The 21,249-nt window shown below is 39.1% G+C and overlaps 1 protein-coding gene across 3 annotated transcripts in view; it reads left to right on the top strand.

The window, feature by feature from the left end:
- The window catches only part of LOC5568606, a 71,517-nt gene that overhangs the window by 44,373 nt on the left and 5,895 nt on the right, over positions 1-21,249 (top strand). For 2 of the 3 annotated variants that reach the window (XM_021847095.1, XM_021847096.1), the window contains exons 2-5: positions 11,076-11,225; positions 11,430-14,989; positions 15,049-15,482; positions 15,545-16,443. In XM_021847095.1, the coding sequence (XP_021702787.1) occupies positions 11,151-11,225; positions 11,430-14,989; positions 15,049-15,482; positions 15,545-16,443 (4,968 nt within the window). In that variant the 5' untranslated portion in view covers positions 11,076-11,150. The remainder of the gene's footprint in view (positions 1-11,075; positions 11,226-11,429; positions 14,990-15,048; positions 15,483-15,544; positions 16,444-21,249) is intronic. The other variant, XM_001652386.2, reaches the window with a different exon arrangement.

The following is a 21,249-nucleotide window of genomic DNA, read 5'->3' as shown; positions in this document are numbered from 1 at the left end:
TAAATCCACTGTGGGTGAGCCAAGAGCACGAACGTGAGCTTCAAAGAATACAAAAAATGAACACGTTAGCACTGCCTTGTTCAATTCGTTCGTTTTCGGTACATGTATCATGCATGATTTAACTATCATCAGGTTGCGATGCGGTGCTCGATCTTTGGGCATTTACTGTAATTTATTGCCTTAAGCAACATGTAAGCTGTTGATGGTCAATGAATTCATAAATGTATTATGTTTGATTCCCGTTGACTAGGGCCTGAAAAAATAATGCCAATGGGTGTTTTTTATACCATGTATATTGAGAAAACGTTAATTTCTGGGTACTGTGGAGAACAAATTTGGATCAAACAATGTTAAAACTCAATTTAATCTTTCTAGCGTATTCGACAAACTTTAACAGAATAGAATCAGCTTTCAAATAGTGGTAATAGCAAGTGGTTTTGATTTTCCACATGCTAGTTATGATTTTTAAAACCTTAAAATAAGCCCAAAAACACATTTTCAACTTGAAGCATTCTGAAATCTTTGTCAAATGAGCTGAAAATTTGATCAGACATTGTTCTTGGCATGAGCATTCCGAATACTGACCGGTAGATTTCCAAACATTTTTTTAAATATGAACAGGTCTAATATCCATGTTATATAAGTTACCCTATTCCTGAAACAATTCCTAAAGGAATTTTGGATTAAGAGGATATAATCATAGGAATCTGTTGAGATTGAACGTATTAATGGTGAAATTTTTTGAAAAATACATACAGGAATTCAAAGGGATAAGTTTACGGAAAAATCTTTGAAGCAAATGTTTCTATAGAATTCACGTTTGTATTGTTGAAGTTTTATATAGAATACATAATCGAGGGAAGTATTAAAATCAAACCCTGAAGAAATCTACTAATCAAATTTTCGAGCTTTTTACAACATAGAATTTTCCAAATCGTTAATGGAGAAAAAATATGAATCAAAATGGGTTTTCAACTTATATTTTTAGTGGTTGTAAAGCAGAACATGCATAACAGCTCGATTATCAGCACTGAACCCATTTGTTGCAAAATTTACCTTTACTCTATGTTCGCTGTATCACTATTTAATTGGAAGTGATACATTCAGGATTGTTAGGAGCAAGTGGAGGAACTATTAATGAAATTTAGAGAATAATTTGAAGCAACATCCTAGAACAATTACCAGAAGGGAAATCTCAAGTTAAGAATTAGACTAGTTTCATTAATAGGTATTCATGAAAATAATAAAAATATTTTTTTCAAACACATACAGGAATTACTTCACCACTATTTTCCATGAAACATAATAATTTTTTTAATTTCACACTTGAGATTTCCTTCCTGGCAGTTGTTTTGGGATTTTGTTTCAAATTATTAACTGAATTTAACCAATAGTCCCTCAATCTTATTTAAATGCATCCAAAACTTTTTCAAAGAAAAATATCTACAGGTAGCTCTAAGAATACCTTCTTCTTCTTTCTGGCGTTACGTCCCTACTGGGACAGAGCCTGCTTCTCAGCTTAGTGTTCTTATGAGCACTTCCACAGTTATTAACTGAGAGCTTACCATGCCAATGACCATTTTTGCATGCGTAATATCGTGTGGCAGGTACGATGATACTCTATGCCCTGGGAAGTCGAGAAAATTTCCAACCCGAAAAGATCCTCGACCGGTGGGATTCGAACCCACGACCCTCAGCTTGGTCTTGCTGAATAGCTGCGCGTTTACCGCTACGGCTATCTGGGCCCCATACCTCCAAAGTATTTTTTTTAGAGATTTATTGAAAAATTCTTCCTGATACCCATACCTCATGGAATTTTTCCAGAATTTATGCCAGTAAGTAGCAAAAGGGATCCAAATATTTTATTGGAAATTGCTTTGAAATGTTTTTTTTTTTATATTTTAACTCATATTTGTCCGGAGCAAAGGTAAGGTACAAGAGCTTTTCCAAATATTTATCATGGATATTTTTGAAAATTTTCTGTGAGAAATTCTGAACTCTTCAACACAATTTTCTTGAGATTCTTCCAAGTGTTTGTTTTGAAATTGTTTGACAATTGATCCTGAAATAACTTTGAATAATAAACCAAGGATTATTTTTTCGAAAATTTCTTAGAGATTTTCCTTACAATTTCATAGAAATTTTAAGTTTTTTTAGTGATGTTTCATTGTTTTATCTTCATTAACGAGATTTCGAGACTAACGGCTGTACTTCTCTTCCGATGGAAGTCGTCACTATAACCTTTTTGTCATAAGTGACCTACCCATTCGAGGCTGTACGTGAGAGGTCTCGGCGTGAGATACGTGTATTCCAACCACTACACCAGGTCCTTCCCCAGATTTCTCAATGAAAATTTTCTTGCCTGATAGAATTACTTTCGTCATCTTATACAAGAACCCAACATATATAAAAGATCAGTAGTATGTTTCGACTGGATAGGTGGTAGATATTTTCGGAGTTTCGGCTTTCAGTCTAATTATTTGCGTTGATTAATTTCTAATCATCGCCGACGTTTCGGTCCGGCTATTGGACCATCTTCAGGCTGATTTATATATCGAGCCCTGAAGATGGTCCAATAGCCGGACCGAAACGTCGGCGATGATTAGAAATTGATCAACGCAAATAATTAGACTGAAAGCCTAAAAGATCAGCAAATTTTAAAATTGATAGCTGAAAGCAGTTAAACATAAAACAATACTTATTTGACAATTATATAGAACTTCTTCTTCTTTCTGGCGTTACGTCCCAACTGGGACAAAGCCTGCTTCTCAGATTAGTGTTTTTATGAGCACTTCCACAGTTATTAAATGAGAGCTTTCTTTGCCGATTGACCATTTTTGCATGTGTATATCGTGTGGCAGGTACGAAGATACTCTATGCCCTGGGAATCGAGAAAATTTCGTTTGCGAAAAGATCCTCGACCAGCGGGATTAGAACCCACGACCCTCAGCATGGTCATGCTGAATAGCTGCGCGTTTACCGCTACGGCTATCTGGGCCCAACTACCAGTTCCATAATCCGGGGCACATTAATTCCTGGGGTGAATTTGATTAGGTTGGTACAAAAAGCATTCCCTTCCACGGATGCTGGATATTTTGTTGGCATCACAGTCATTCCATGTTTTCTAGTTAATCTAGTTCATAGATGTGTATTGATTATTTTGAACTATTTCATTTTTGCATAAACATATTTTGCATAAAAATATTCACAGTTTTTGAAGAAGTAAGCAATAATGTTGGAAAGGACGGTGCTAAACAATCCACGTGATTACTTAGAGTGTTTCAAATGTCGTGCAAGCTTAACTGTGACCTACTGAATTGATTTTTGAAATACGTGCGTATTTCATGGGAAATCGCTTACAAAGAATTTTGATATCATTCTTAGATTCAGAAGACCTAAATTTAGTAGATGATGAAAATTTTAATTTTTTAAGGTGAAGATGAATCGAAGCCAAGCTTCGATCTGGAGAACTAAATCTGGAGAATCTAAACATCCGTTAAAGTTGAAAACTTAATCGACTGGTCACTAGCTGGTAATGACCAATCGATTAGGTTTTCAGCTCAAACGGATGTTTAGTTCTCCAGATCCGTGATCTTGAAAATTTGAACTTTGGCTTCGATTCATCTTTACCTTAACCTGCTTTGTTGAATGATGGTAAATTTTGCCCCTGTGTGTCATTTTCAATTTTTATGTTTTAAATAATTTTATGAAATGTTTAATGTTATTTTATAAAAAATCGATTACATAAACTGATAAAAATCAATGAAGTACGAAGAAATTAATTTGGCAATATTTGAATTCCAAAGAATAACATAGCAGAAAGTTGTATAATAGTCATCAATTTGTCCCCAGATTACGGTATCACAAACATTACGTTAACATGATAAATGTTTGATGGAATCATTGGAAGATCTACGCAATTTCCTCAAAACACAGTTGGACAAATTAACAAAAGAATCCTTTAAGAAGTTCCTGACAGTGATTTAAAAAATAATTCCTGAAAAATGCTTAAATAAATTTAATTTTATGGGAACTATGAAGTATGTATTTTAAAGATTTCTTGGAAAAACTGTGACTGAAAGAATTATTTCTACATAATTTATTGAGATATTCGTGAAGAGATTTGTGTATTAATTGCCACGCAATTTTGTTACATTTTTTCGTAGCACTTTGAGTGGATGGGGAAACTGTAACATAACTAAAACAAAATCAGTTATATTAATGAAAGCTGTTTCAAATTTATTTCAATTTAAAACATAATTACAACGCAATTTTTACAAAAAGTTTGAGAGCAATTGCTTATACATGTGCCATTTTATTAATGTAAAGAAAATAACAAATTTTGTTGTAAATTGTTATGAAAAATAACAAAAAGGGGTTATGTTTTCATTTATGAGTGATATTTATGTTTAAATTTTAATAATATTTTGTTTAGTGTAGAAGAAATTGTGCTATATTTTGTGGTATTTTAACTACTAACCAGCCAAAATTATGACATATTCTGTTAGAAAACATACGCTAACTGAGTAACAAAATCGGTTACAATTCTGGTCGGACAAGCAACACAATTTGTGTTCGGGACGCCGAGCAGTTGTTTTTTCGTTTTTGCGCGTTTTGCTGGGCAATTCGGAAAGCCCAAGCAAAACGGTTCGTTTTCGGGTCGCTGGATAAAATTCTTTTTAGTTTTTGTGTGTTTTGTTGGGTTGTGTTTAATCCGTTTGTTCTGTTGCATGTTTTCTGTCTAGTATCCGGAACTAGAGAATTTCACTTAACTACGACCAACCGGGAGGAACCAACGTAGAACAACACACTTTCGGGAGGGGAATTTCTGGAGACTCAAAGAATACTTGTTGATCAGTTGAAGTTTCAACTAGAAGAGAGCCAGACAGCTCGATTTATTTACTTTTATACATTTGACAGCAGTGTTGCCTGCAATGCTGCGCATACGCTTACGCTTACGCTTTCGCAGCCGTATGCTTGCGCTAATGATTGTTGATGACTGTATACACTCTAAAGTGTATTCAGTCAAGATGTTACTTAGTATACATTAGTTCTTCCCTCTTGCAAAAGATTGAACAATAATTCAATAATTAAAAAATATAGCATTTAGTAATATTCGAATTCATTGTCTGATATAATTTTTCCAGTTCTTTTCGAACGCCGTAGTTGGCCATTAAGCTCTACCGGTTCCGACGGAAACTTTCTTTTCCTACTCTTACGCTCTATTATTTCAGCACTATTATTTCTTCTTCTTTCACGGTCACTCAGATCCGGTAATTGCCGGACATCGGTTTCTCCAAAGGCTGCTTCTTCAGACTCCGTATTTCGTTCCGGTAATTGCCGGATATCGTCATCTCGCACGACCGTTCCTTCGGGTTCAGCGGTAGCCGGTATCGACCGACCAGTTTCGACCACTCGCATCGATCGTCTCGGCTGGCGCGAACCACTCCCTTCCTTAACGAGCCGTATTTGAGTTGGATGCGCGGTAGTTATCGCCTCGTTTCCAACCATGATCTGTAATAAGTTTTTAGAGAACCGTTTTAAAAAGGATGCTTTTATCCATTTTTCGCGTAAATGTGGAATGTTGTGCTTGTACCACACTAAATCCCCCGGTATCAGTGCATCTAACTGATCAGTTTGATCGTTATTTTCATTTTGACTACCTTTTGCTTCATCATTGGGGTTATGTGGTAACAGCATTTGCTTATAGTGTTTCTTTGGGTTAACCAAATCGATCAACATTTTTGGCGAATAAGCAAACACCTTTTCAGAAGGGAAACTACCTTCCAACGTCAAGTTATTGTTTCTATAATTAAATAAAAATAAGTTTATCTGATCTTCCAACTTCAACTCTAACATTCCTGGCTCTAATAGAAATTTCTTGAGCACATCTTTCACCGTCCTAACAAGTCGCTCCGCCTGGCCATTACTAGCAGGATTGTATGGAGGACTGTTTAAAACCTTTATGCCTTGTTTTTGAAGAAAACTTTTGAATGTATGAGAGTTGAAAGGGGGACCATTGTCCGACACTATAACGTCCGGCAATCCAAATCGAGCAAAAAATTCAATAAGTTTCGTCAAAACCTCTGAAGTGTTGGTACCTTTCCTCATCCATTCTACCTCCAACCATTTAGAGAAACTATCTACCATCAACAAGAAAGTGCGATGCTCAAAATGGAAAAAGTCGATGTGCACCCTGCTAAATGGTCTTAAGGTAGGTATCCATTTTGAAGTTATGTTTTGCTTTGGAACGATTGCCATACTTGCACAGATGTCACAAGCAGCAACAAATCTTTCAATATTTGTGTTGATTCCAAACCAGTAAACCGTTTGCCTTGCCAATCTTTTCATTTTGACGATACCAGCATGGTTGCCATGCAAAAGCTTTAGAATGTCGCCTTGCAATACTTGTGGTATTACAACCCTTTCTTGGAATAACAAGCATTCCTCAACGACTTCCAAATCATTCCGATTCGTAAAAATATCAACAAATTGCTTGTCTATCCTTTTAGGCCAACCATTTAGCATAAAACTCATAACTTTCTGCAAACTAGCATCCTTTTTTGTTTCTTCAGCAATAGCTGAGAAATCTATAGGCAAGTTGTCCCCAAAATTGATGCTTTTCACAAACTCTTGATCATATGCACTGGGAACTGCCACCTCCAATGGGAATCGCGAACAAAAATCCGCATTGCCCATTTTTGCTGAAGGTCGGTACTGGATTTCAAAATCATACACCGATAATTCTAAAATATAGCGTTGTAATCTTGTCACAAATATTGAATGCTTGCCTTCTTTACCAAAAATCCCCACTAATGGTTTGTGGTCAGTAAAAACTGTAAATTTTTGACCATACAAATATTTATGGAATTTCTTAATTGTGCATACAAGTGCAAGTGCTTCTAAATGTAATATGGGGTATTTCTTTTGTGCTGCATTTAACGAAAAAGACGTGAAACAAATTGGTTTCTCAACCTCGTCAACAACATGAGCAATTACTCCGCCCAAACCATAGCCAGATGCATCTGTGACTACAACAATTGGTTTTTCAGGGTCATAGAATTCAAGAAAATCAGTTTCAAGCAACAATTTCTTAGAATTTTCAAAAGCTTCATTGCATTTGCTGTCCCATATAAACTTAACATCGTTCTTCAATAAGTTGTACAAGTGATACAATTTTGAAGACAAATTGGGTATAAATTTGTTATAATAATTGATAAGTCCTAAAAAGGACTTCAATTCGGTCACATTTGTTGGAACTTCCCAACTAACAATTTTAGCGCTATAAGCCAAGATTATTTGCTTTGTGCTGTATAACAGTTGAATTGAAGCAGCGAACGCAGAAAAAAATGAAAGCTGTCAAAAATAGAACGATTAGCGTTAATACAGCTGTAACGCAAACGTTTTGCAGCTACAATCTAAGCTGAATAAATTTCGTCAGTTATCGCTTTTGCTGCTTTCGCTAAGCTGTAACTCAACACCGTAAAAGATAGTAACCTAATGATGTGGAATAAAACTCGCCATTATCAATCCGGCTGCTTCTATACAATATGATTTGTTATGCTGCTCAATATATATTTAAGAAGCGCTTTATCGTCAGTTATACAGCGAGCATACAGCAGTAAGCTGTAAAACAACAACTTGTGGCGCATCACTCAGCTTGTTGGATGTAAACATTGTGTTTGACGTTTCGCACCCTTTTACAGCCTGATGAAGTGGTGTAAGCGCGGCCATGACATCTTTTACGATCATTATAAAATATTGTGTGAACCGTTTTCGATGTAGAACAAAACGGTGTGTTTTCTTTGCCTTTCGATATAGACTGTGATGGCAACAAGGATAGCGTCGAGACTTGTGGATGCAGAGATCGTGAGTTCGATTCCAAGCGGTGGCAGGTAACGTTGGGAACATTAAATTCAGATACGGAAGCTGTGAAACAGCTTGAAAATATTATTTAATCGATAATACAGCGAAGCTGTATAATAATTATTGAACAGTTGCGATATGGTTGAGAAAGCGCCTTCCGAAGATGTGACACAGCTACTTGTCGATTAACTGTCGAGATAGAGCAATGATCGATATGAATAAGAGCTGCCAACACAGCTTAAAAGTAGCTGAGTAGATTCGCCAGATTTGTTGGTAAAAGGATCGCATAGAAGCTTTCGTTTGTATGTACAGCGCCTTTACTCAGCATAAAGCCGTATAAAGAAGGCCTAGAGAATGTTTACATTTGCACTAAATGTTAGTTGGGTTTTGCTTCCCGTATTGTTGCAATTTTGCTTGAGCATGGTGTCAAACCTTTATCACTTATCATATGACCCAAATATTCCAATTCAGTTACGAAAAACTTGCATTTGTCCCAGTTAATCTTGATATTTACTTTAGACAATCTGTCTAAAACTTTATAAAGTTTAGCTTTGCAATCCTTTAAGTCTTTTCCTGCAATAAGCACATCATCCAAGTAGACGCAAACGTTTTCAATACCTTGCAATACTTGATCCATAACTTGCTGGAAAATAGATGCACTAGAGGAAGCCCCCTGTGGCAATCTATTGTAGGTAAAAAGTCCTTTGATTGTGTTAATTACCATAAATTTCCTTGATCGCTTTGATAATGATAGTTGTGTGTATGCACCCTCCAAATCAAGAGAACAAAAAACCTTGCATCCAGCCAAACTAGCGAAAATATCCTGAGATACAGGTAAAGGATAAGTATTTGGAATGATGAGCTTATTAATTGAAACCTTGCAGTCAATTACTAGTCGTATGTCATTATTTTTCTTCATGACAACAACTACAGGTGATGCCCACTCACTGGTTTGAATAGGAGTAATCACTTTCTCTGCTTCAAGTTTGTCCAGATAATTTAAAACTTTCTCCCTTAATCGATAAGGAACCAACGTAGAACAACACACTTTCGGGAGGGGAATTTCTGGAGACTCAAAGAATACTTGTTGATCAGTTGAAGTTTCAACTAGAAGAGAGCCAGACAGCTCGATTTATTTACTTTTATACATTTGACAGCAGTGTTGCCTGCAATGTTGCGCATACGCTTACGCTTACGCTTTCGCAGCCGTACACTGTAAGATGAAAGTACCCTTTAAAGGGTAAAAAAGTACCCTCTTTGAGAGAAACTAGTTTAACTCATAAAAAGAGTAAGGGGCCTGTACTCATTAAAGAGTAAAGGCCCTGTACGTCAAATCAACGAGTAAATTTTACCCATTATCCATAAAAAAAATGTTTAGCAAAGAGGGTAAAATTCACCCTGTTTTATTTGTTTATAATTTAATATTTTTAAAACAATTCTAATACAAATAAATAAAGGAAACTGTAATCGTTAAGGTAAATAACTATGTATTTATTAATCTTTCATTAAAACCACGGAACTAACAGGATACAGCTAGTAATTTTCGTCGGCTGGAAGCTTGGCTGGAAGCAAAGCCGGGAATGTCGCTCTTCGGATTATGTGTCCTGCATCATCATAATTTGAATGCAACGCCAAATGCATTCTGAAAAATGATCATTTTTGTCGATTAGAACTTAGTGATAGAATAAATGAATAGTTGTTCAGTCCATATCTACCATCCATCCTGAATGATTAAGCTAATCCACTTTCACAACCTTCAAGAAATTTTTCACCCTTTAATGGGTAAATGCATCGAACTTCGAAATGGGAGAAAAATACCCTTTATTTGAAATTTGAAAGTACTCTTCATTTTGACATTTCCATATATCAAGAAAAAATGGGTATTTTTTCCACATTAAAGGGTAATGTCGAGTTTACAGTGTATGCTCGCGCTAATGATTGTTGATGACTGTATACACTCTAAAGTGTATTCAGTCAAGATGTTACTTAGTATACATTAGCATGTTCCTATGGGAAGAGCGACGGAATTAGGATCAATAGTGTCCGGTTCACGTTGTGCAAATGTCGGGATGGATTACCAACTGGTGAGCTCGTTTCATGCCTCTGATAACACATTTATATTGTTTCAGCGTTACTTCTTTGTAATTTCTAAACAAACTTTGGGTGGTTCGTTACTACATGTGTCTTCATAATCCCTTATACTTGTTTTATATAATTTCAATATTCACCTACCTTTCTTGTTTGTCATTGTTGAAAATTTTTGATTATTATTTGGTCGGCGTTAAGTCAGAATGGACCAAGTGACATTTTTCATAGAAATCTACTAGATACACATAATTTGATCAATGAGACACGCAAAACTGTCGTTTTTGTTACGCTGTATAATTGTTTGAGATTTCTTCCGTAACCCAATAGGATTTCTCTCCATTATACGAATGATTTTTTCATTAATCGTCACCACAGCTGAACTGAAAATATATGTCAAATGATTGGTTTTAGATCTGCTTTAGGATTAACAAATATTCTGTAACAATTTCATATCCCAAAATTGATGATTTTATACATTGAGATACATTACATAGTTTAAGACATGGAATGTCGATAGTATTTACATAATATAAGTTACACCCAAGATGTGATTTGGTCAGCGTTCAAAATATGATGCTTCTGGTAGAGGGATTAATCTTACACATGATACACTTTTAATAATGTGAATAATAATGTGCAAAATACTCAAGCCATATAAGCAGGATCGTGTCGGCCAGCCGATCACGCAACACAAAGCAAAACATATCAAACCGGACGTGCAGCGGAGACAAATATGTTTAATAATAAATCTGGCGGCGCGCGGTTTAAGTTTTCTTCCGCTGTGTATTTTCCCATCCCATCTTCGTACTGAGAGTTTTCCTTGAAGGCAAGCATTTTTTTCTGTTATAGCTTTCCCAAACGCGTCCGTAATTTCGTTGTTTTCTTTCACTAAGCGGTAGATACTGACGAATAAATGTACAAAACCACGACTATTTATAACTGTCGCACTGATGGCGCGGTATTACTGTGACTGACGGTTGCAACTGCATTATTATTAGAAGAGCGTGGCTTTCCATAAGCATTTAAAACTGTATGCACATTACTTGGATTTCTGAGCGTTTTGGTTTAGACGTCGGTTTTAAAACAATTAATGATTTCAGTTTTGTTTTTCTTTCTTTTAGAAATACAGCGCTAATCCGTGCTCGGTAGAATAATGCTACTCAACTTACCTATACTGGCCGGCGCCAACGCGTAATATGAACCAGTCCGATGGCGATAAAGCATTGAGTAACGAAAGGAAGAAACTTCTCAACAAGAAGAAAATAGTCCAGGTATTATATTTGATACTATCAATTCTCTATAATTCGGCACTAGAACATAAAATGAGTACAACTACGATTCAAGGGATCATGGAGTTAGTCATAGAATTAAACTTGTATAAACCATGATTCGATATTGGAATGTAGAGTGATCAAGAGTTGACTGTAATTTTTCGTGTTGAACCGAACTCTAATATCTGAACTCTTGGTTTTCAGAGCAAACATGTGCCTGACTCACGATCTTCAACTGGTGGTAGCAGCGGTCTGCATTCGTTCTTCCGTTGGTTCAGAAAGGACAAAGACCCGGACCTCGAACTGCCGGAGGTGGTCAACGTTGCCCACCTGCAGAGGAATTTTGCAGCAGGAGCTGTGCCTCAACCCGGTTCGAGTGGTGGTGTGACCAAATCGAAAGCTCTCAACGATTCGCACAGCGAATGCTCGTCGGACGAAGTGAGCCAAAGTCAGAGTAACGGAACGCATAGTTCATCGCCGAGTCCTAGTCCACAGGTAGAATGCAACAATCTATCGAAAAGTTCAAGCTGTGATAGTATCTTAAGCACGGCCACCACCGGGTTCGCATTTGTGCCACCGAATTGCTATGAAGCGGTTAGTAAACCCACAGAGCGCGTCATTAATCCAGGTCCGTACACTGATAGTTATAAGCGACGCGTTCGGGAGCGAGATCGTACCCGGGAACTTGATAAGAAGTATGAACTAACGCTGCGCAAAAAGTATAAATTGTTTGCAAATCTTCGAGAAACGGCTTCTGCATCTGAAAAAGACGCTACATTAACAAGAGCTAACCAGAAGACCGTCTATGTAGACCTAAGCTTACCGACTGCTCCAAAAGGAGTGTTGGAATCCTCAGACGTAGAAAAAAGCGAAGAAGCCAAAGATATCGCGCCTAAGAAACATCGCAGAACTGTAAGTGACAGCTCGAAAGATAAGCGAGCTGGTGCGTATGTTCACGTCAAAGGTAAAAGACGTGCTCCGCCTCCGCCTCCACTGAATCTTAACGCCAATACCGACACTCTCACAAACAGATCAAACACAGGAACACTTACAAATTCAATCTACAGTACTTTGTCTCCCGGGTCTACCCTATCCCGGAAGAAGAGACCAGCCCCACCACCTCCAGTATCTCCCGTTTCACCGACCCTAAACGAAGCATCGTCATACACCAGCCTCTTTGAGGACAAAGAAATCAAAGCTATCATTGAAGGAACCCCCCTGCCGAGAACTCCAGATCCGACCATGCCTATGAGAATAACGCCACTTCCGGGGATATCCGAAGAACGAACTCCTGGAGGCTTAACAGAAGAGCAGAAGCAGCAGCTAATCGACAATATTCGCAAGGTTCAAGCCCCTCCAGACAGCGATCCTCCTACGCCTACGAACAACCCACCGCCAACCTTTATGTTAACGAACAACGACGTTATGAAGCTGGAGGAAAACTTCATAAACACGAACGGAACTCGATCACCAATCCACGACTATCTATACTCCGAAGCCATCGGCAATACGACGAAACCCAATGTCCCTACATCTCCGATATCCCCGAGGCCGTGGTATAAACGACCGATTTCAGGAATGAAACATCAGGAAAGCACTCTGCCATTCAAGAAGGACATCATCCTTAAAACGATCGACAAGCGCAAATCTAAGCTCAAGGACAAAGAAGATCTCCCCGAAGTTGGCTACTGTCGAAACTCATTGGTGGATAGTGGCTCCGCTGTTAACGGGCCGAAGTTCAATCTCTTCGCAAAAATTGTAGAAAAGTCGGATGACACCAAGCGCCGGGAAAGAGACAACGAGAAACGAAAATCTGGAATAGGGATCCCCAGTATCAGCGAACTGGATCGTGAAGCCGCGGAGATCATTAACAAGGAGAACGCGGCAAAATTGAACGAACAAAAAACGGTCAATGAACTGTACTTCTCTGCTCCAGAACAGCTGGTCAAACGAAGCCAGTCATTCATGAAGAAAGAGGAACAGTTGGAAGAGAATTCTCCAGAGAGCAAGCCAAGGTCAACGAAGGATTTGATATCTAAATTTGAAGCAAACTCCACGAATATCAATAAAGTCACGGTCAATACATCCTTCGTTCCGAAGAGAGACTATTTCGGGGCAGAGAGGAAGGAGACCTCTCCGGTGATACAAATACCGTCCATTGTAGTTGACAACGGAGTAGCTCCTCCCCATGCTCTCTCCAAAACGGGAAGTGACAAGAACTTATTGGGTTTATGGTCCTGTCCCTATTGTACCCTAGAGAATCCGAATTGGCGAATCATCTGCGAGGCATGTGAACGAATCAAGCCATACGACAAACTTAGTATATTGGAAGAACCACCTTTAAGACCGAACCATCCATTGAAAAAGGCCATTCCGGAACCGAAGGCCCAACTAGACCTCCCACTGCCAACGGCAGCCACCGAAGATTGGGACAAAAAGACTGAACGTGTTATGAAGTACTTCATGCCGAAACCGACACCGACCATGGGTAATGGATCCTTGGCAGCATCTGAAGTGCCTAAGAAATCATTCGGACAAGCAAAAATGCTTGCCTCGCCGAAAATGGGCATCAAAAGTCTGATGAATGGCAAGTCACCTCCCGAAAGAGCAAATGGGTTCCGAAACTTCAATTCTGTCCCTGAAGGATTCAATTCTTGCAATAAGTTCGATGATGAAAAACTCAAGGAAAATGCAGTGATTGTGACCACCACTCCTGTGCTAATAGCTCCATTGGCATCTCCAGAAATAGGTGATTGTAGGTTTGAACAACGTCCTAACGTAGTGAAGGAAGCCGTAGACTTGGAAGAAGTGCGAAGTGCTAGAATAGCTAGGTTCAGTACACATTTGGATAGTGCTAGACCATCCAGTCCAACCGACCCCTTAACGGAAACCCCTCCCAGTAAGGTTGCAGAAATGGACGATCAGGCTTTGGAGAGAGAAAAAGAGCGTTTACGCGAGATGATACGAGCGATGAACGCCAAGGCCTTGGCGGACAAGTATCCAGTGCTTCAGAAACCGCCAACTAGCAGCGGTCCGTCTAAGCGCGAGTCGCCATTGGTGCAACGTCGGAACGGGCTTGTGTCAGGTATTCCAATCAGCACAAAAAGTCCGAAACCTATGCGAAAAGCAAGCCCTACTATGGCTCGAAGACCTGCACCAGTGGAAGAACATCCACCGGTCGTTGCAGAACCATATAAACTGGGAGCGATCAGGAAAACTTTCATCCGCAAACCAGAAGAAGCGAAACCCATCAACAAATTAATGGAAACCAAGATCATCAATAAAGAGATACAAGCTTCATCGAATAAAATTGAGCAAAGTTCCGTGATTCCAGAGACAGTGAATGAACTAAGTGAACCACAGTTGGTGTTGGCTAACGATGTTCAGAAAGTGCACTACGTAGCTATGGATGAGCAGCAATTCAAGACACAGCAAACTCATCGAAACAGTGCACCCGTGCAAAACCAATTATCCGACCAACAGAACGAGAAGGTGCGTCAAATATCCAGACAACTTCGTTCGGCGCAAGGTGTTGAGAACTTCAAGAATACGCTCAAATACGCGGGAATGCCGATGAATAGATCCAACACCCTAGCGATCAACAAGCTACTCAGAAGCTTGGAAATCGCTATCGGAGATGGAGCTCACGATCGAGCCGCCAAGCTGGCTATGGATTTAGCCAAAATGAAGGTTTCTCTTTCCGTTACGAGGCAAAGTCCAGGTGGATCCGACACGGGTTCTACCGGCAGCTTAACGGAGATTTGGTAAGCTTGAGTGTAAAATTTAAAATGAAGCGTGTTTGAAAATGTGTTCTCTGTTGCAGCATTTCTTTCTACATCAACGATAAATCAACCAGAAAAGGTCCGATGAAGATAAGTCTGCCTTCGCACACTACGCTGCTTCAATTGAAAGAAAAGATCAACAAGGACTTCGGTATACCAGCGCAGGTTCAACGATGGATCTACAAAGATCGACAATTATGCGAAGAGCATAGAACGTTGTCCGAGTACGGAATACAAGATAGCGACCAAGCTCTGCAGTTATTCATTGTCAATACGGTTCCAATGACTCCGAAGGAGTCGGGTGTGCCATTGCCGATAAACAAGGTGAAGGTGGAACAGAAGACTGCCCCAATGGTAATGACAGTGCAACCACAATTCAGTCATGCAGAAGCTAAGATGCTTACAGTTTCGGACTCAGACGGTGAATGCTCCGACACTCAAAACGATCTTCAAGGTGAAGATGAATCCATCCTGGGTATGAGACTTAATTAAGTTATACATTTGTTAAACACACTATAATCTGTTACTTTCTCATAGGTGCCACAGCTCTTCCTACTATTATGGAGGACAAAGGGCCTCAGAACGATACCGAAGATGGATGGGCATGTCCTCTGTGTACGCTCATAAATCCACCGAATCGACCCGGATGTGGAGCATGTTCAGAATCTCGCCCGACGTCCTACGTGGTTCCAGCACGGTATCAAACAACGGAGGACGATTTTATTCCTGAAGAACTGAAACGATTCATTGAAGATGATCTGAAGAAACCAACACCGGCGGTTCAGCTGCGGAACATGCCAAAGGAAACAAGAAATGATCTCAACCGTGTGTCCAGCAATCGCAAATCTTCGGACATCTTCAATATTCTTCTGGATGAAAACAAAGCCACCGAAACGCATCACACCAGGCCGAATACCAGTGATTTGTTAACAACGAGGCACATACAAGTTCCGGAGCAAAAGAACATTATTATGACGGCATTTACAAGTCCCAACATTACACGAAACAAGTATCGCGGCGTGGACAACTTCAACCCGAATACGTACAACAACGGTAATGCGGCAACACCGAAAGCCGACGGGCCTATCATAACGACTGCAAGCCCGATTGTTAGAGCTGTACTGCTCAAGGAGAATCCTGACAAACCGGTGAAATTCGGTCGCAATGGACTGGTCATGCCCGAAGACGATAGCGACGTTACGAATCACTACATGGAGCTGGTCAATTTGGATTCGGCCGATCTGATTGCCAACGTGGATCCATTCGAGTGTCCAATTTGCTTCGGGCAGTACGAGCAATACGAAGGCATCGTTTTGCGCGATTGCTTGCACACGTTTTGCAAGGAGTGTCTGGTGAATACGATAAACTACAGCGAAGAGGCGGAGATCAAGTGTCCGTATATGGACAATGCCTACAGCTGTGAGAGTGTAATCCAGGTAATGTGAATCATTTGAAGAGCTGTTAGGGCACAGTTTCGGGAGAGTACAGATTACAGGGCAAGTGCAGGACCAAGCACTAAGCATTTGCAGGATCTAGCGCTGGGAATTTTCAGGTTTATACGCAGGGTACTTGCAGAGTTAAGCACAGGATTATACGCAGGTCGCAGGACCATGCGCACCGCACTGGCAGTGCTAAGCGCATGGCACTTGCAGTGCTAAGCGCATGACACTTGCAAGGCCAAGCGCAGGGCACTTGCAAGGCTAAGCGCAGGGCCAAGTGCAAGACAATTGCAGGGTTGGGCGCATAGTATTTGAAAGGCAAGACCAAGCGCAGAACACTAACGGGATCAATGCAGGGTAATTGCAGCGCTATGTGTAGGACATTGGCAGCGCCAAGGGCCGGATATTTGCAGGGTCAAGTGCAAAGTACTTGAAGGTCAAGTTTCAAGTGTAGGGTAATGGCAAGGCTATATTTGGAAAAAATGCGGGCCAGAAGCAAGACACTTGCAGGGCCATGATCAAGGTAATTGCAGGGCCAAACTAACCAAACCAGGATACTAACAGGATCAAGTGCAGGTCTATGAGCAGGACCATGGCAGGGCTAAGTGCCAGATATTTGCAGGATCAAACGCAAGGTATTCGGCCTAGTGCAAGGCACTAACAGGACAGAGCGAACGACACAAACAGGGCTAAGTGCAAGGTAGTTACAGGGCTATGTTTAGGGATATTGCAGGGCCAGAAGCAAACCACTACCAGGGCCAAGACCAAAGTAATTGCAGGGTCAAGCTCAGCCAAAGTAACAATACCATGCGCAGGACACTAACGGATTCTAGTGCAGGATAATTGCAGAGCTATGTGTAGGACATTGGCAGGGTCAAACGCCGGATATTTGCAGGGTAAAACGAAGGACACGAACAGGGCCAAGTACAGGGTAATTGCAGGGCTTTGTTTAGGAATATTGCAGGGCCAGAAGTAAAACACTTGCAGGACCAAGACCAGGGTAGTTGCAGGGCCAAGCTCAGCATAGCTATCAAAACCAAGCGCAAGACACTAACGGGATTAAGTGCCGGGATATGAGTAGGTTATTGGCAGGGCCAAGCACCAAATATTGGCAGGGTCAAGCGCAAGGTATTTGAAGGGCCAAGTGCAGGGTAATTGCAGGGCTATGTTTACAAATAATGCAGGACCAGAAGCAAAACATTTGCAGGGCCAAGACCAGGGTAATTGCAGGGTCAACCGCAGCCAAGCTAATAAGAGCATTGCTCAGGACACTAATGGGATCAAGTGCTGGGTAATTGCAGGGGTATGCGTAGGACATTGTCAGGGCCAAGCGCTGAATATTTTCAGAGTCAAGCGCAAGGTATTTGAAGGGCCAAGTGCAAGGCACTAACAGGACCATGCGAAGGATACGAACAGGGCCAATGATAATTGCAGTACTATGTTTAGAAAATAATGCGGGTCAAAACTACAAGGCTGTTACAAAAATCTTAAAATCGTTCCGCGAAAATCTCGACTTCAGAAATTTTATCCGCGCCTAGAAACACCAATCCACGCCGAAAAAAATTCTGTTTCATTGACATCTTTATTATTCATTCTAAAAAAATACGTAAACGTGCATGATCAAAAACTAGTTTTTAATGTTCTTTAAAGTGCATATTTATGCCTTATCTTAAAGTATCTACCATTGAGCAGAACAAGTTGTAGAAAAATCTAATAATTCGAGTTTTACATCGAGAAAATCGTATTCAAAAATATCACTCGAAATGTATTTGTCATCAACATTTTAGTATATTTTTTTGTAGAAAATCGTGCAATTTAATAAATGGTAGTGTCACTACAAGCAGAGAGGGGCCTAGTTTGCAACTATACCTAACATAATTCGATATGATCTTTGCATACAATATGATATGCAAAATGAAGTTATTAATGATAACTTAAGAAGAAAAACGTACATAGTAATTTTACATTGTCTATTAGAAGCATAGAAAACCTTAAATTGCTAGGGAACTTACGTATTGTCGGCAGCCTAAACTGCTGAACTTTTTAGAAGGTAATTTTACGCAACAATGGAGCACAACAATTAGCAGGAGACACCTGAACTACACTTGAGCACTCTTCGTTTATTGATTCTTATACTTAAAACACTATTTTGTTCTCTTAGTCTTCTATTTTTCCTCACCAAAGTCACGAGGCACTTGTTCTTTTATCGGCAATGCAATTACTATTGTCGGCAACAAAAATGTTCACTTCGGCAATCCAAAACTGCGCAAAAACTAGTTTATGTATTGGTAACTTTTCGTATTTGTTGACAATTCCTGAAATTAAACGTCACTCATTATGTTCTACTCGTTGAAAGGGCCAATGCAGAAAAATACAGACTACACTGAGAAAATAATTGTAGTTAAAAATAAAATAGCGGAGATTCAAATTGAATACACAACGCCACTAAATTTATGCAGACTAAGGCGCCGTCCACATATTACGTAACGCTCTAGGGGGAGGGGGAGTAGGCTCAAACGTTGCGGCTCAAACACAATTTTTTTTTCATGCAAAGACCGTTGCGGAGGGGGAATGGTCGAAAATTGTACATTTTAACATTATGTCATAAATGGACACTGCCTAATTTCATTTTCATTTATTTTATCGAATAAATTTTGTATTCAATCTCACTATGGCAGCATTTCGGCTTTAAAAATTGCCATGTCATGGTAATAAACTTGCAGCAGGTGCGAATCCAACCTAGAAGTTGCAGCGTGACGTCATGGTTAATTGATTCATAATATTGTGCTCTGCAAGAAAAATCCACGAAACGCGATTATCGGATTACTTGAATTTCAAAGTTGCGTTTGAATGAGTTACATGCATGCTCCTATTTGCTACTCGCACATTGTAGCGCATGTGTCTATTTAGGGTGCGGCTTATTTTTCAAAAGTTCTCAAAACCAAAAATTCGTGTACTCTTCTGAATTCGAAGGTATTAGTAGAGAAACCTCGAAGTTTGAGACAACAATATTAAAATTTGGAGCTGCAAGCGTCTTGGAGGTGAATTTTCAAGTTATAAAAAATGGCCTTCAGTGAAGTTCGAAGTTTGAGACAACAATATCAAAATTTGGAGCTGCAAGCGTCTTGGAGGTGAATTTTCAAGTTATAAAAAATGGCCTTCAGTGAAGTCACCATAACTTCGGTAATTTCAGCACCATTACCTTAAAAATATTTTTTTTTTGAAAACTTTGTAGAACATCAAATTTGTGTAAAATCAAAACTAGTTTCAATAAAAAGTAGTTTACTCCATTTTCTTTATTTTACTGAAAAAATATCTTTGTTTGACCATAATTTCAAGAATACTCAACCGATTCCAAATCTTTTTGCATGGTTTTGAAGCTTATTTAATTGTGTTCAAACTTTGCATACACCGCATTTTACTGTTTTGACCAAGTTATTCAACATTTTAATTTTTATCAGTTAAACAATATTCTTAAAGCTGAAACTGGTTTTCCTTATTTGTTAAACCTTTGAAAAGGACTTGGCAATATTTTTTAAATAATTTTAAAACAATGATATATTTGAACATGTTAAAAAAATACACTATTCAACTTGTAATTCAAACAAAATGCTTTAGAAACATATATGAAACATGTAATATTCGGCAAAAAAAAACTTAAATAATCCAAAGAAATTCGATTTTTTCTTTAAAAAATCATGTTTTTGGGTAGTTTTTGTTACAAAACTAAGCAAGGTCCTTGGTTCGATTCCAGGTTGCCGCGAAAACTATTTTTGTTTTCAAATTTCGGTTCCATGACGTAAATTTATGAATTTCAATCCAATTTCTTGTGGCGAATTTTCACATGGGGTTCCTATGTTTATCGATAGTTCGTTTTCCTGAGTGTAGTTTGTTTGGCCCAATGTCACCTTCTCGAAGGGGTGAGTTTGGGCAAAGATGGTTAAAAGGAAAAAGATGATCGACTCTTTATTTTGCCATATATTTTGCAGACGACACGTTATTCAAGTAACACTACTGCCATCTGTTGAGTCAAAAGCGCGTAAACATTATATTCAGCTAAATTTAAATCATCGTGCAATCAAAAAATGAAAAATGGAAGAAATCAAAACCACCACGCTTTAAAATTGTTACACAGAAGTGAATTCGACTCACATAACATCAGGCTTTTCTGAACCAACACCAAATTTGAGTAATTTTTATACATACTAAAACATGTTCATGTGCTGGGATTCTCTTCTTTTTCTCCCATTTTATGCCATTTTAAGATGATTGGCAAAATCAAACATCCCCGTATGAGTTACGTACTTTTTTCAAGCGTGAATGTCATAAACGAACACTTCAACATCTGGTGGTCACTAGGAGAACGTTGCATATTAGTTGGCTTTTGACTCACCAGAGCGGCGCTATTCATGTCGCCTAGAAAAGACGGGAGTCGGTTATCTTTTTCCTTCTAACCATCTTTGGTTTGAGCCAATTTTCAAATGATTCCTATTTAAAGGAAAATAATCAGATTTCAATTATTTGTTCAGCATTTGCAACGTATTCTCATATTTAACCGAACATATCAAGTCAAATTGCGAAAGTTATTTAAAAATAAATGAGAACTTACGCACTTTTGGCCAAATCTCACCCCCAACGATGGTACTTGCATAGTTGTTTTCATTTTTACTAATGTCAAGAATTTCACCGTGAATTGAACTATTCACTGACAAGCTGAATTGCTCGATATGGTTTTGGTCTGCAAAGGTTGCTGCTCTTGAACGCTCTATCACCAAGTTATTACCGAGAGAATGAATGGTATTA

Source organism: Aedes aegypti, chromosome 2 (genome assembly GCF_002204515.2).
Source record: "Aedes aegypti strain LVP_AGWG chromosome 2, AaegL5.0 Primary Assembly, whole genome shotgun sequence".
NCBI lineage: Eukaryota > Metazoa > Arthropoda > Insecta > Diptera > Culicidae > Aedes > Aedes aegypti.
Note: the sequence above shows the minus strand (reverse complement) of the source record. Positions and strands in the feature narration are given on the sequence as shown.